Source organism: Alternaria alternata (genome assembly GCF_001642055.1).
Source record: "Alternaria alternata strain SRC1lrK2f unplaced genomic scaffold CC77scaffold_37, whole genome shotgun sequence".
NCBI lineage: Eukaryota > Fungi > Ascomycota > Dothideomycetes > Pleosporales > Pleosporaceae > Alternaria > Alternaria alternata.
Window position 1 is genome coordinate 133,468 of NW_017306226.1, and position 13,575 is coordinate 147,042.

General features: G+C 49.9%; 4 protein-coding genes across 4 annotated transcripts; 2 read left to right on the forward strand and 2 right to left on the reverse strand.

The window, feature by feature from the left end:
- The first annotated feature begins 268 nt into the window (after positions 1-268).
- Positions 269-3,265, forward strand: CC77DRAFT_1045072 (amine oxidase catalytic domain-containing protein). The gene is made up of 4 exons (XM_018527381.1): positions 269-915; positions 965-1,286; positions 1,338-2,773; positions 2,841-3,265. Exons 1-4 carry the CDS (start codon positions 698-700, stop codon positions 3,067-3,069), a joined length of 2,205 nt encoding a protein of 734 aa, XP_018379286.1. The 5' UTR covers positions 269-697; the 3' UTR covers positions 3,070-3,265.
- Positions 3,266-4,224: 959 nt separating this feature from the next.
- CC77DRAFT_950106 (hypothetical protein) lies at positions 4,225-6,486 on the reverse strand (the record flags this gene model as incomplete). Its single annotated transcript, XM_018535297.1, has 3 exons — positions 4,225-5,968; positions 6,021-6,345; positions 6,411-6,486. 3 exons carry the CDS (start codon positions 6,484-6,486, stop codon positions 4,225-4,227), a joined length of 2,145 nt encoding a protein of 714 aa, XP_018379287.1.
- A 946-nt stretch (positions 6,487-7,432) lies between these two features.
- On the forward strand, positions 7,433-9,880 carry CC77DRAFT_590037 (MFS general substrate transporter). The gene is made up of 5 exons (XM_018532378.1): positions 7,433-7,613; positions 7,681-8,089; positions 8,143-8,177; positions 8,227-8,899; positions 8,949-9,880. The coding sequence occupies exons 1-5, from the start codon at positions 7,527-7,529 to the stop codon at positions 9,635-9,637; spliced, it is 1,893 nt and encodes a 630-aa protein (XP_018379288.1). The 5' UTR covers positions 7,433-7,526; the 3' UTR covers positions 9,638-9,880.
- A 184-nt stretch (positions 9,881-10,064) lies between these two features.
- CC77DRAFT_976397 (hypothetical protein) lies at positions 10,065-12,232 on the reverse strand. The gene is made up of 4 exons (XM_018535941.1): positions 11,798-12,232; positions 11,133-11,742; positions 10,845-11,080; positions 10,065-10,783 (listed from the first exon to the last, which is right to left on the reverse strand). Exons 1-4 carry the CDS (start codon positions 11,977-11,979, stop codon positions 10,123-10,125), a joined length of 1,689 nt encoding a protein of 562 aa, XP_018379289.1. The 5' UTR covers positions 11,980-12,232; the 3' UTR covers positions 10,065-10,122.
- Between the last annotated feature and the right edge of the window lie 1,343 nt (positions 12,233-13,575).

Genomic DNA, 13,575 nt, shown 5'->3' on the forward strand with positions numbered 1-13,575 from the left:
GGCGAACGACGAGACGGGGGCGATCTTCAGCTGTTGGGGAATGCGTGGAAACGCAGGCTGTTCTATTTGCAGAGTTCCAGAAGCACGTAGGTAGCATCGGCGACCAAATCTTGGAACCGACAGGTAGCCATGAAAAGCTTGTTTGCTGGATCACTTTCGCCTGTTATTGTTTCTTGCGGGGTGCATTGCCGTACCAAGCTTTCGGAAGGGATGCCCCCGCCCCTGAGTCGCCAACCGTGCGTGACACTTCAATCATGATACAACCACACTTTCTTGCTAACCTAAGACATTCTTTTGTCGATGCAGTGCAGTCACTTGTACTTTTTTGCCTCGAAATCTGTGAGAGCGGCCGTATTATGTAACGAAGGCGCTTGGATGCACGTCGCTGGGGTGTGGAGCTGAATTCCCCTCGCACATATGCAGAAGAGAACCGTGCCGCCGATCATGTCCTTCCTAGCGCACGGCGTGCATCAAAGCAACACCGCGATATTGTTTTTTCAGCCTGCTCAACAGAACCGATGTCTGAGGCATAGCTCCTCATCGCTAAGGACGCGAGCCAGCTATGGTGTGATGACTGCACAAACGCCCTTAGGGGTATTGTGCTACCGTATAGGCATGGGCCAACAGACGGGCATATAATCCGCAGAGACCTGCATTTCGGAATCTGCACGCTCGTTTACTTTCGTTCCGAGTCAACATGAAGTGGACATCGTCTCTAACGTTTGGTGCTGCCGTCTTGGCCTCTCTCGCGACGGCACAAGATACGCCGACAAACGATCGCCAACCCACAGTGAGCGCGCCGTACGAGAACCCATGGAAGGCATTGTCCGAAGAAGAAGCTGCTAGTGTCAATGAGCTTCTACAGGAGAGAATGAGCTTGACAGGCAACACAGGATCCAGCCGAGATAACTTTGTGTGAGTCTGGCAATCCAAAACATCACTGTGCCTACTAACACCATCTCAGCGTACAGCTTTCCCTTCTTCATCCCAACAAGACGGACACTCTACCCTTTCTCGACAACAATGCCACCGCACCAAGGCGTTATGCGCGAGCAACTATTCAAAGCGGTACCACCAACTCGACGGAGAAATACTGGCAAGAGTATTTGGTAGGGCCGCTACCAGCAACAAACGCCACTGCGGTTGAACCGTTGACATTTCCTTTCCAAAACTCTCAACCGGGACGAACTCCCATGCATCCTTTGTACTCACCTAATGAAGCATCAAGTTTCTTCACGAGGTTCTCGACAGAGGTCGAGGATATCTCAATGCAACTGTTCAACACTGTAAGTTAGAAGACATACGCACTAGGTAACAGCAAAAGCTTACATGTCTAGACTTTCTTTACTGGTAGCATTGGTCTCCGGCTCGGTAGTCCCTTCTGGGATGAAGAAGGCCGAATAATTTCCTGGGCGGCGGCCTTTGCGGATCCAGGTACCAAACTTAGCAGTGTTACAGTGGAGCCGCTCGGTTTTGCTGTAAAGTTTGATTTGACTGGACAAAATTCGGACAATTGGAAAGCTGTTGGCTGGTACTCGAAAGGAGAGTTTTATGCCAGTACTGACGACTTCCGTGCCGCAATCAACCAGCCCGACTACCAGAAACCACCACCGAATGTACTGGGTAACTGGACGTCCACTGACAGGCAGGGAACGCCCATGCCCTTGGACCATCTACCACCGCCAGCGTCTATCGCCCAAGGAGACCAGCGATTCAAGATTGATGCTGAAGAGGGATATATATCTTGGATGGACTTTACGTTTTACCATGCTGTCTCCCAGGATCTTGGCCTTTCGCTGTTCGACATCAAATACAAAGGCCGACGTATCATTTACGAGTTGTCTTTGCAAGAAGCTCTGACGTCCTACTCCGGAACCGATCCTTTCCAATCGCAAGCAACATTCTTCGACACTACAAGTGGTATGGGCTCGACACTACAACCTCTTGTCAAGGGTTACGACTGCCCTAGTCATGCGACATATCTCCCTGCGACATGGACCGAAGGCGATACACTCAAGACCCAAGCGGATGCTATATGCATATTTGAGTTTGATGCTGGCTACCCGATCCGCCGCCACTCTTTCTCACCATCCGCACCACACACCAGTGTAGCAAAGAATATCCAATTTGTCATGCGTACCGTAGCCACAGTAGGCAACTACGACTTCATGATCGACTACAGCTTCTTCTACGACGGAGGCATCGAAGTATCCTCTCGATTTTCTGGATATATTGCCGCTGCCTATTGGGATGGCCAACCGGAGTACGGCTTCCACATCCATGACTTTCTCTCAGGTAGCTCACACGACCACACCCTCACATTCAAGGTGGACTTGGATATCAACGGAAGGAAGAACAGTGTGCAGAAACTGCAATTTGTGCCAACTTCCACGACATATCCCTGGAGTCAAGGTCGAGTATACAACACTTTTAAAGCCGAGCGATCATGGGTAGCCAACGAGAGCGAATCCAAGATCAATTGGGCGGAGAACGATAACACATTGTACGCCATTGTGAACAGGGATACACCGAACCCATACGGCGAATACCCGGGTTACAGAATCAAGAGAGCTGCCGGTACAATCCATCTCACACAAACAAACTCGACAAACACTGGCAAGACGGGTGCCTTTGTGACGCACGACTTTTACGTTACTCAGCAAAAGGAGACGGAGCCGAGGGCTGCGGATGCCAACAACCAGTTTAACAAGGATGATCCCTTGGTAGATTTTGCATCCTTCTTCGATGAGGAGACTTTGGAGCAGGAAGACTTGTTCGTAATCCCATTCCTTATCAGTATCGCGGCTGATGATATATAACACCTTACTAACAAGACACAGAGTACTCTGGTTCAACCTTGGCATGCACCACCTCCCGCATACTGGCGATTTGCCAAACACAATGTTTAGCTCTGCGCATTCTGCCATGCGATTCGAGCCACTTAACTACCTCGTCGGCGATCCATCTGTCTCGAGTAACCAGCAAGTCAGGATCGAATACGACGACCAAGGTGCTGTTACGAGCGTGGATGAGTTTGGCAAAATGTCTGCCAATACGACTTGCGCTTGATCTGCTTCGAGGTGGAGAACTGCATGCTATCAGGCTTGCACTACTTTGTTGTTTCTGAACTGTCCATAATCATTTTCTTTTCTCAAATGCTATTACTATACTTTCTTTCTTGTCTATCCAACCTTTTGCTCTCCAAATGATGTGCATAGTCCCGCATGGTTAGCTTGTTCGATTTTCTAGCATTGATCCTATATCTAGTCATGTACGCATCGCTTCGCCTAACAGGGATTGTGCCCCTCCTCAGAAACGCCTCTTCGTATACGCACATGCAGTAAAAACCTGTTGCGGATGAATCAAGTTGTGGCGTAGCTGTGCTGCATCACGCAAGGTCCAGGCCCTGGCTTTACAACCTTTCGTCCTCAACATTGAGTAGGTCTCGTTTCCAACAGGCACTACGCCAAATGCTGGCAATGGCTTCAGGTGTACTAAATCACATGCGATTCTACGCCTCTGATTGCCAAGGAGGTGAACACGTAACACGCATGCAGCGTATGGGTCATGACGAGGTCTATCCCGCACTAACGATGTGTTCAGGTATCGTGCGCACTCCTACCGGGATGGTCGCCAGCTATTCCTACTTTAGATCGATGCCGAAGATATACAGAATAGAAGTAGAAAAATGAGACATAATTCCAACTGTCTGTATTGATGTCTTTAAACAAAAAAGAAACTTCAGGTTTTTCATCTAGTCGCGATCTTTTTAATGCTGCATCATTTGAAACAGACGAAAAACCGAAACGCAATCTTTCTCCTTGCATAATGTAGCGCAAAGCGTCGTTTTGGGTACGATGAGCGCGCAGCGAAAAGAACTTTACGGATCCTGTCTTCTTATCAGCCACCATGGGTGAGATCGGGTAGAGCATTGTTCCTCTATACTCAAACTCATTTTATTTCACGAGGTTGTCCAAGTACCCCATAGACAAACAAAATAATGTGACATTTAACGGAACTGCTACAAAAGGCTTCATAGAAAGACTTTCACTCATTATCATCCAGCTATTGGTATCAACGTGTTTTGCGTATATTAGCCTATATTGGCAGCCAACACCGTCGTTCTCGCCAGCCTGATCATGCGCTGTGCTTCTTCTTCTTCTTCTTCTTCTTCCTCCATAGTACAGTACACCCCGGTAATGTCTCCCTTTCTGTGACGTGGGATCATGAAGCCGCAACCAACGGCTTCACGTGTTGCTTCCAGACATCTAGAAATGCCCTTCTATCCTTCTTGCTTTGAAACTTGATGTCCAATTCCGAATACCCAAACCGATTTAAGTTGCCCGCTCTCGAAAATCCACTGCCATTTCCAAATATGCTCCTCGGCGACTGGAGCGAGCCGTTCAGTGACCCTGAGGCCCTACTTTCTGATCGCGCCAATTCTGGCATCTCCATAGAGTCGTTTCGTTTCCTTTCGAAGAGAGAAGAGTTCACAGGCTCGGACTCGGACCGGGTCGATGATTTGCGGCGTTTGAGCAGCTTATCGGTCGCCCAACGCGATGGGTCTTTTGAAAAGACAAGAGTAAGCTTGTCGCTTTCTTTCTTGTAGATAGAATCTGCAAGCCACTCGAACGCGTAATGTGGCTCCTCGACCCAGTGACCTTTCTCTTCTTCTAACGCGCTTGTGTAGAATAGCAAAACCAGAACCTCGGATGTGATGAGCTCGCCATCTACCAGCTGCGTCTCAACGCGCCGCCATAATCGCAGATTCTTGTTACGACATTCAGTTGGATTTTTGTTTGACGATATAGCCAGGATAGGTCGATCGAATTTAAGTTCGGCAGGATCGACGCCGTTGTTGGTGTATAATAAGGTTTGGAACTTGTCCGCTGATTCGTGACCAACAAATGTGTATTTAATGTCAATGTACTGTTTGTATAGTCTTCCGAACGAACCACGTGGAAAATCAATAGACACTGCACCGTCAGCGTATGTGGTAGTCAATGGTATCGATGGACCGGTGGCAGGGAAATGCTGTTCAGTCCAAGTGCGTAGTTTTCCATCTTGGCTAGAGTAATATACTGCTCGCAGCGAGATGCCAGTATCTTCTCGATATCGCCACCGAACGTCGCATTCACGGTTCTCGGGCCCGTACTTTAAAGACTTTCGTTCAACCTGCACATTGCGACAGACGCGCTTCCAATCGAGTGCAGCGTCACCTAATGCCATGGTGGCCAGCGATGTGCGCGAAAGACTGCGTTGCAGCGTGGGAGATAGCGACTTTTCTGGGGTAGTACCTGCTGAATAGCATTCGCTACTTCTTGTTGTAGACATAGAGGCAGTTCGGCCCGAACAAAGAGACTTTGATGTTGGCGACTGTGTCCAGTTGAACGAGCCAAAATAATCTGGGGATGATGGTCGTATGCTCAAGCTGGGACGGATGGTGGCTGTCGAGTCACTCATCAGTTCTTGGCCAGACTCCGTAAAGTCACCAGAATGGTCTGTCTTGAGGGTATACACTCGCGGTGGTGCTGGTGGCATATCGCGGACCTCCTGCTTCATCGTATCGCTCGGGACCAGGTGTGTTCGTTTCTCGGCAGTAGCCCGCTTCGCGCGATTTTCTTCAATGAGTATCGCATCGTCAACCTGTCGCCTAAGTTGATACAGTACTGCAGCGGTTTGAACATCGCCACTCGGTACAGAAGCGGGTATGTCGCCTAGCGATAGGGGCCGTGACGATCCCGCTTCTTGAGCTATGCGTTCATCCTCGCTTTGTAGCCATCTATCAAAAATCTTCCATTCGCTGAACAATGGGTGTTCGTCAGGAGGCGCAAGCGCTAATGGCGTATGGTTGCTGGAAATTCCAAGACTGTGAGTGGAGTATGAGCGGCGACCCATGTTTACTGTACGAGATGGCGCGGCATCGAGAAGGCGCTGAGTTTGCTTTGTTGCTTCGAGATGAAGCCGTCTAGTGGCGGTCAGCGACTAAATCCTAAGCGCTGAGTGCGCATGACGCTTACAACTGGAGAAATGAGATGCACATGTTGAGAGCTTGATAGTGACCGCTGATCTGTTTTCTCAGTCCATCGATTTCTTTTTCCATCCCTATATAGCGGATAGTGAAGATGAACTTCTTAACAGACATCTTCCTATCGACGAGATGATCAGCGTATGGTTCCAGGGTCTTTTCACACTTCTTCAGCGTGTCTTCGAAATCTTTGACGGGAAATGGCATTGTTTGGCCATATTGTTTCATCAATTCGCCTAGCTGTTTGAGACAAGTATGGAAGGTGGTGAACTCTTTCACAAGCCCACTAACTTGAGCTTCTGAGTTCTCATTCGCATCTGAATGTAGGGATTAGCAAGCTGATCCCTGGAAGATACTGATGCAGGGTGGTAGCTGAACATACCTTTGAAAGCAAGGTATACACGAGTCGAGATCTCCAACAGCTTCAACACATCGGATGGACTACATCCAAAAGACATTTCGGTTCGCTTGCGCCGCGCTCAAGCGCAACACAGGATGTTTAGTGACTGACCATGCGTTGTGGAACTGCTAGTACACAGTGGAGGCAACAGTCAAGAGAAGTTCAAGCCTCTGAGAGACGCAAACGGGGTTGTAGAAGAATCTTCCAAGCTTACATCCAGCTTCCCGACATGTGCATAACTTGGCTAACCCAAAGGCAGACCGCTGCGACATCTGGAGTGGCTTAGCATATTATCTGACATGCTACTAGAGCCCAGGCACGCGCATTTCTCAAGCCTTCCAACGTCGGAAGCACTACTTGCAGCCGTGATCTTATTCAAGAGCGGCATACAGCTCGTATTCGTGCATGTGGCGGTATCAGGATGGTTCACCGAAACCGGTATGGCGGCTTTTGACGTTCAATGAGGATGCGAAGATCACCACGTGGGGAGGCGAACGGCCATCGTCAACTACCAGATACCCAGATTAGCCAACCATCATCATCCAGGACCGCGCGGCTTCCACTCAAAATATTGAAGGCAATATCATGATTCCATCTTACAGACATTCTGACAAGTCCAAAGTCCACACTGTCCACCGCAACTGTGTTCATTCTTGCGCTGGCACCCGCCCTAGACATGACGAGTCGCAGATGACATCCTCAGTTAGCCATCAATGGTAATCTCAGATGACCTGTAAGGTTGACATGTCAGGGCTATGCTGCGGTTTTTCTGCAGCAACAAACGCCACCAAGTCTGACTTCGGCGAAGAGAACAAGATTGGACACGATGAGGAAGAACCCATGAGTAGCGCCAATTCCAATGCACCCCCTTTTGTTGACCGGTTTATTGTGTCGCCTCGGGCTGTGCATGAGTTTCTAAGAGTGGCTTCGGTGATGCGCATCGTAGTGGAGGCTGAAGCTTCGTACGCCCTCAATATGAACTGCGCTGCCCCGAGAGGATTGTGTACAACAAACGACGCAACACAAAGAGATTTTGCCAAAGCATACGCGTTGGGGTGCGACTACCTGTTGTAAAAGAGGTTCATCATTAACGCGACGATGGGTCTTCGGAACTGGATCACACGACCAATCAAGGGCCACCATATCGGGATAGAGGACTTGACCGCAGGCGGGAGCGGCATTCCTGTGGGTTATTCCTGTTCACACGCAATGAGTTCACTGCTTGTAGGTGTCTTGCTGATCTTAGTGACAGGAGATAAGGCGTCGGCGATGGACGCTCGCAACAATCGATTCAGCACCCTTCCAGGTCTGGGTAGTGGTAGTCGCTGGCATCGGCTTCCTAACAGATGCGTTCGGACTCTTCGCCTTGAATGTCGTTACTCCTATGTTAGGTTACGTCTACTGGCCTAACCACGACGAAGGTGGTATACCCTCGGTGCCGTCCTCGGTCAAGACGGCCATGATGTGTTCAACACTTGCGGGTACAATGGTAGGTCAGATAGGATTCGGCTTCGCAGCAGATCTTCTGGGCCGACGCAAGATGTATGGGCTCGAGTTGGTAATCATTATCGTCGGTACAATGTTGCTACTCATGAGTTCGAACGGAGAAAAGAATAGCATGGCGATTGGAGGGTGGCTAATCACCTGGCGAGCGATTATGGGTAAGAAAGAGTGACCTGGCTCATGGATTCTTGATAGTACTGACATTACGGAGGCATTGGTATCGGGGCTGACTACCCTTTGAGTGCTGTATGTATCGATATCGAGCGTGCTCGTCGCTTTACTGATCGTGAAATAGGTTATCACTGCGGAGTTCGCTCCTCGCAAGCACCGTGCGCGCATGCTGAGCTGGGTTTTCTTTGCTCAACCTGTTGGACAACTACTCGCCAATGTCCTGTCGCTTGCTGCAGTAGAAGCGTACAAGCCCTGGATCAAGAATAATGTAGGATCTTGTCAACCTACCGACCTGGAGTGTTTTCGAGCTATCGATCGGCTGTGGAGACTTGTCATCGGCATTGGCGTTGTGCCGGCTCTCATTGCTCTCGTATTTCGATTTACAATCCCAGAGAGCCCGAGGTACACACTGGACATCTTGCAAAACACGAAAGGTACTCTCGAGGACACCGCGAACTTTTTCGGCGCGCCCGAAGCGAACCCTGAACATGGCGAGGTCGAATTATTGAATGTGCCTGCTTCATCGGAGAGCCGAAGGCCTGCTTCGAGGCATTCAACTACTTCTTCAGTGATTGCACCTGACGAGGAGGTTGAGAGCGACAGTGAATCCGAGCACCGACTCAGTAACGTGCATCTTCGTACCACTGCAGCACCGCAGGTCCAGCTTTCTCCAGGAGATCCAGAGTTTTCCCCTCCACTCGCCTCATGGACCGATGCAAAACAGTTTTTTATTGCCGAGAAGAATTGGCAGTACCTACTGGGAACCTCGTTGGCTTGGCTGTTTCTCGATTTCGCATGTGAGTAGACCACTAAGCCGCTGCGACAGACTTACTGACTTTGAGGCAGTCTATGGGCTGGGTCTATCCTCACCAGAGATTGTCAGACACATCTGGCCGGGTGGTATCAAAAATGAGTCATCTGTGTACCAGACACTGAGCGATAACAGCAAATATACCCTGGTTATGGTTTCCACAGGGACAGTTGTGGGTGGTCTGCTGATGATCAAGATCGTCAAGTATGTGTCACCGAAAGTGATCCAGTTCTGGGGGTTCCTGGTTCTGTTCGTACTCTTCATCGTAACCGGGAGCGCTTGGACGAACTTGCTCGACAGCAGTCGATCAGGACTGATGGTACTGTATGTGATCAGTCACATCGCCTTCAACCTAGGGCCGAATGTGACGACATTCATCATTCCTGCTGAGATCTTTCCGACAAGATATCGGTGTACCTGCCACGGGATAGCTGCTGCTAGTGGAAAACTCGGGTCTTGGGTAGTGCAGATCTTTCTGGCGTATGCTTTCCAATCCGACAAGTCTAAAAACCAGGACGATTTCAGATGGGAACGACAGAACTTCGGGCACATCTTACAAGTCATGAGCGCGTTCATGGTAGCGGGTGCTGTGACGACATATTTCTTGGTCCCGGAGACGAGGGATCACGATAATAAGAGTCGAACACTGGAGATTCTGGCATGCGGCAAAAAGGTCATTGATGAGCTGAACCGTCAACGGAAGAAGGAAGATGAGGAGGACTAAGCCTTTAGTGCGTTCGGTAACGCGAAAGTATTTTGAATCAGTCCAGGGCCTGGTAACCTTAGTGCAAATGTGATGATGCCATGGCGGGCGTGTTCGTGGGTTCATGTTGGGCTTTCGCAATCAGTTGTCCAGCCACCTAGATATGACGCACCACTCTTAGACACTAGTCCCACTCGGTACTAGACGAAACCCCTCCTCCAAGGTGCCGCCCTCCATTTCCGAACTCCTACAGTTTCGAAGTCTTGAGAAATCCAGGGCTATGACTTGCAACTCCCTCGACCAGTAATACGAGACAAATTGATAAAGACCGGTCAACACCCCTCAAATGTACTCAATTATGAGAACAGGATGAGCGGAATTACCTGTAGATCAGAAAGAAATGCATAAGGTGTGAGTAGTATGGAGTAATAAATATTTGTTGAACATCCTTGGTGATTGAGAATTGCCTACTTTTGCTTCACAGCTTCATCAACCCTCTTTCCTTTCTACTGCCAGATCAATGTAATCTTCTTCCACCACGGCCCTTTCACTGTTCTTGCTGGTACTTCCTCAGCGAGAACCTGATCCAAGCCTGTCTTCATGTCCACCTCCGCTGGATCATAAGCCCAGGTATCGCTCCAGGCCCAGATCCGGTGTCCTCCATAGAATAAAAAGAACATGGGAATACCAACGTATGCAGTGAAGAAAGAGCTGACGTCCCACTTCTCAGGCCAGAAGACATCAAATCCATTGATCAAACACAGGAAGGTGAAGCTAACGATAACGCACCAAGCTCCCCACTTGTTGACTGGTGAACGATATGGCAGGTCGGTGATATTTTGCGCTTCACAAGCTTTCCGGAAACGCAAAAAGATGATGCCGCAGCAGATCCACGAGATGAAGCCAGACGTGTTTGTCAAGTTGACGAACCAGTTAAAGACGACGGCGCTCTCGCTGCCTACGTTCAGGTATGCTAGGGCACAGAAGAGTGAAGACGCTGTAACAGCCCAGTATGGCACACCAGACTTAGTGCATGATTTGAAGATGGAGGGCGCGTTACCAGAAAGCGCAAGCGCATATAGGGAGCGCGAGGAGAGGAAGAGGAAGGAGTTTCCTGATGACCAAGCACTTATGATGATACCGGCGTTGATAACGCTGTCGAGTACCCTAGATGCGTGTATACGAGGTCAGTGAACGGCCCACAATCAGTTCGTACAGGGCCACTTACGGAATACCGGCGTTCTTGATGCCTGCGACGAATGGTGACGAACCGGCACCAGATCCCCCAGAGGTGATAATGGGATCATTTGAGGGACAGATAACACCGATTGCAAGCACACTGCCGACGTAGAAGAAAAGAAGACGGTAGATATATCGGCGTGCAGCAGTAGGCAGGTTCCGCCGCGGTGACTGCATCTCACCACCTGTTGCTACAAGAAGCTCGGGGGCAAATGTAAACGGGAACTAAACAGGGATTAGTGAAGCTGAACTAGACCTTGTGGAGCTGTTCACTTACGGCAGAAAGTACCATGGTAGATAGCAGTGCCACAAACCGCCCCGCATTACCCTCTTCTAGATATGTATTTGCCGCGCCAGGGTTCTTCCAGTATCTGAAACCGAGACGGTCGTGCTTGGGACCACCGCCCCAGAATAGGATGAAAGACAAGATAAGCAGTCCCAAAATCATCACAACCTTTGTTCCAGCGAACCAAAACTCCGTCTCGCCGTAAAACTTGACTGGGAAGCAATTTAGCCCGACGATGACAATGATCATTATCGTGATCCACACTGCGATGTTCACGGGTGGGTTCCAATACTCAATGACCAATCCAGCCGCTGTAATCTCGTAGGGTACCAAGATCCCGAGAGAGTAAAAGTATAACCATCCGAGTCCAAAGCCCATTGAGCGGGAGACATAGCGGTATCCGAAGAGGTTCATAGAAGACCCAGGAGTCGGGAGATAGGCGGCGACTTCGATGATACCTGCAACAGTGCAAAAGATCAAGAAGGACATGGCGATATAGGTGGATAGGATAAAGGCTGGACCGCCGCGAGCGAGGGTTTGGCCTGAGCCGACAAAGAGACCAGTGCCTATTGTGCCGCCCAAAGCAATCATTTGGGCATGTCTGCTCTATATTAGCCCCCCAACCCACACCACACGGGGAACAGCCAGCAACTTACCTTGACTTCAGACCTCGATGCGTGGTCTCATAACGCTCATCAAAGATCTCTCCTGCAATGATGGCCGGATCAACAGCGGAACTCTTTCTACGACTTGCCGTGTGCGAGTTTCGCACATTGCCGATGCCATAGTCCACATTCTGTTCTCCGACAGTCGACTCCTCGACCTTCTTCTCAGACATGTCTGCGTTGTCAATCACTGCACTAAGGATCAGTTTTCGCTGTCGTGGAATGCTCAAAGCACGTCAGGGATCCAACGCGCGGCGACACAGGGCTTAAGAACTCCGTTTATGTACATGCAGCCGAGATAGGAGCAATCCATGCGGTAGGCTCAAGCAACCCTTGTCAGCATGCCATGGCCGGTAGTCGTGCAACCCAAGGAAGGCTTGTCCTCCTAACGTGCGTAGTGTCAACGCGAATGCACCGAAGCCAGGCAAGATGGGCTCCAGCTGAAACGTCGATATGGTCTTCTCCAGCCGCTCACGTCATGTTGCGAACGGTGGTTCGGCGGATTGAGTCGAGACCGGCAAGGGTATGAACGAGGGCTGAAGATAGGCGCCGATAAGCAGGATGGCAAGCGATTGCAAGAGCTGATAAGCTTCTTCATTCACACTGTATGGGGAAACTAAGCTCTTTGGAGAGATTTTCGGGATTACATGTCTATCTGCGGTTGTCTTGCATCCAGCACTGTATTGACTGGGCATATGTAGATGTGCTGCGCGGTACTGGAAGACGCGACAATTACGCTTGGAACCATGGTGTATGTTTGACAAAGCAATGGCTAGGCGGCTAGTCCCATTTACGTGCACGTACGAGTCCGGGATATGAGATACAGAGAATGGTGATACCTGAAAGATGCCCACTCAGACGGCGTGTTGTTATCGCAATTCTCCGACCAAATCAATCTAAACTCGGTCAGGATTAGCACGCGGCCTAACTACAACAGGAGGCGGCAGCGCGGACATGCCTTCTCGCGTCAATTTCTCATAAATGGTGGAGTTGATAATTACTACTCAGAACGAACTTGAAAGCCTATTATCCTCTTGATCATGATTTTGACCGAAGGATCACCAGTCACTAGGCACCATTGGCAACCGGATCGTAGTGTACAAAACGACATGCTCGAGTAGACCCCACTTAGACATGCCGCATCTTAGACAGCCTCGGGGATGGGAAACCGCCCCGCCTCAGAGATCTCCGCCCCACGTTCAAAGTGATAGTTCCCTCTCTTGCCGTCGATCAACACAACCTGTCTCTGTCATCCACCAGGCCACTCTGTTTTGATTCCAGTCCACCAGATGAGAGTGCGAGCGCAGCGTAGACGTATCTATTCGTAGGATGTGGAGTTATAGAGGAAAATACCAAGGACTCATGCGCCGGACGTTCTAGATTGAGTTCTTGGGATATGGATGCCAGTTATTTGCGACGTGGTCTCGAGCTCGGGGTTCGCGTGCCAGGTCAATGAGCACACACGACATGACATGGACCCTGTTGAATACAGCTTGAGAGAGGGGAGAGATGATGGATTGCCCTCTTGTGGTCACGAATACAATTTCCAGAATCCGATGCGACTTAGCGCACCTCGCCCAGCGTCCAGAATCTTTGCTTTTGCTCTATCGAGCTTAGAAGCAAAGTGCATTAGCGCGCAAATCTGGCTGACGAGACGGGTATGGAGGAAAGGTAGTGGAGTAGAAGGCGATGGAAGGTGGACGGAGGGTATGGCAGATTACATCATCTTAGAATGGTCAAGATGGCAAGGTGACGAACGGGCCGGGATC

Excerpts from the sequence above, each read along its gene's own strand:
- CC77DRAFT_1045072 (XM_018527381.1), top strand. The coding sequence starts at position 698 with ATGAAGTGGACATCGTCTCTAACGTTTGGTGCTGCCGTCTTGGCCTCT. Across the intron at positions 1,287-1,337 it reads CAATGCAACTGTTCAACACT|ACTTTCTTTACTGGTAGCAT; the intron begins GTAAGTTAGAAG and ends TTACATGTCTAG. Across the intron at positions 2,774-2,840 it reads ACTTTGGAGCAGGAAGACTT|AGTACTCTGGTTCAACCTTG; the intron begins GTTCGTAATCCC and ends AACAAGACACAG.
- CC77DRAFT_590037 (XM_018532378.1), top strand. The coding sequence starts at position 7,527 with ATGGGTCTTCGGAACTGGATCACACGACCAATCAAGGGCCACCATATC. Across the intron at positions 7,614-7,680 it reads CAGGCGGGAGCGGCATTCCT|GAGATAAGGCGTCGGCGATG; the intron begins GTGGGTTATTCC and ends TCTTAGTGACAG. Across the intron at positions 8,090-8,142 it reads CACCTGGCGAGCGATTATGG|GCATTGGTATCGGGGCTGAC; the intron begins GTAAGAAAGAGT and ends GACATTACGGAG.
- CC77DRAFT_976397 (XM_018535941.1), bottom strand. The coding sequence starts at position 11,979 with ATGTCTGAGAAGAAGGTCGAGGAGTCGACTGTCGGAGAACAGAATGTG. Across the intron at positions 11,743-11,797 it reads CATCGAGGTCTGAAGTCAAG|ACATGCCCAAATGATTGCTT; the intron begins GTAAGTTGCTGG and ends AATATAGAGCAG. Across the intron at positions 11,081-11,132 it reads CTACCATGGTACTTTCTGCC|TTCCCGTTTACATTTGCCCC; the intron begins GTAAGTGAACAG and ends ATCCCTGTTTAG.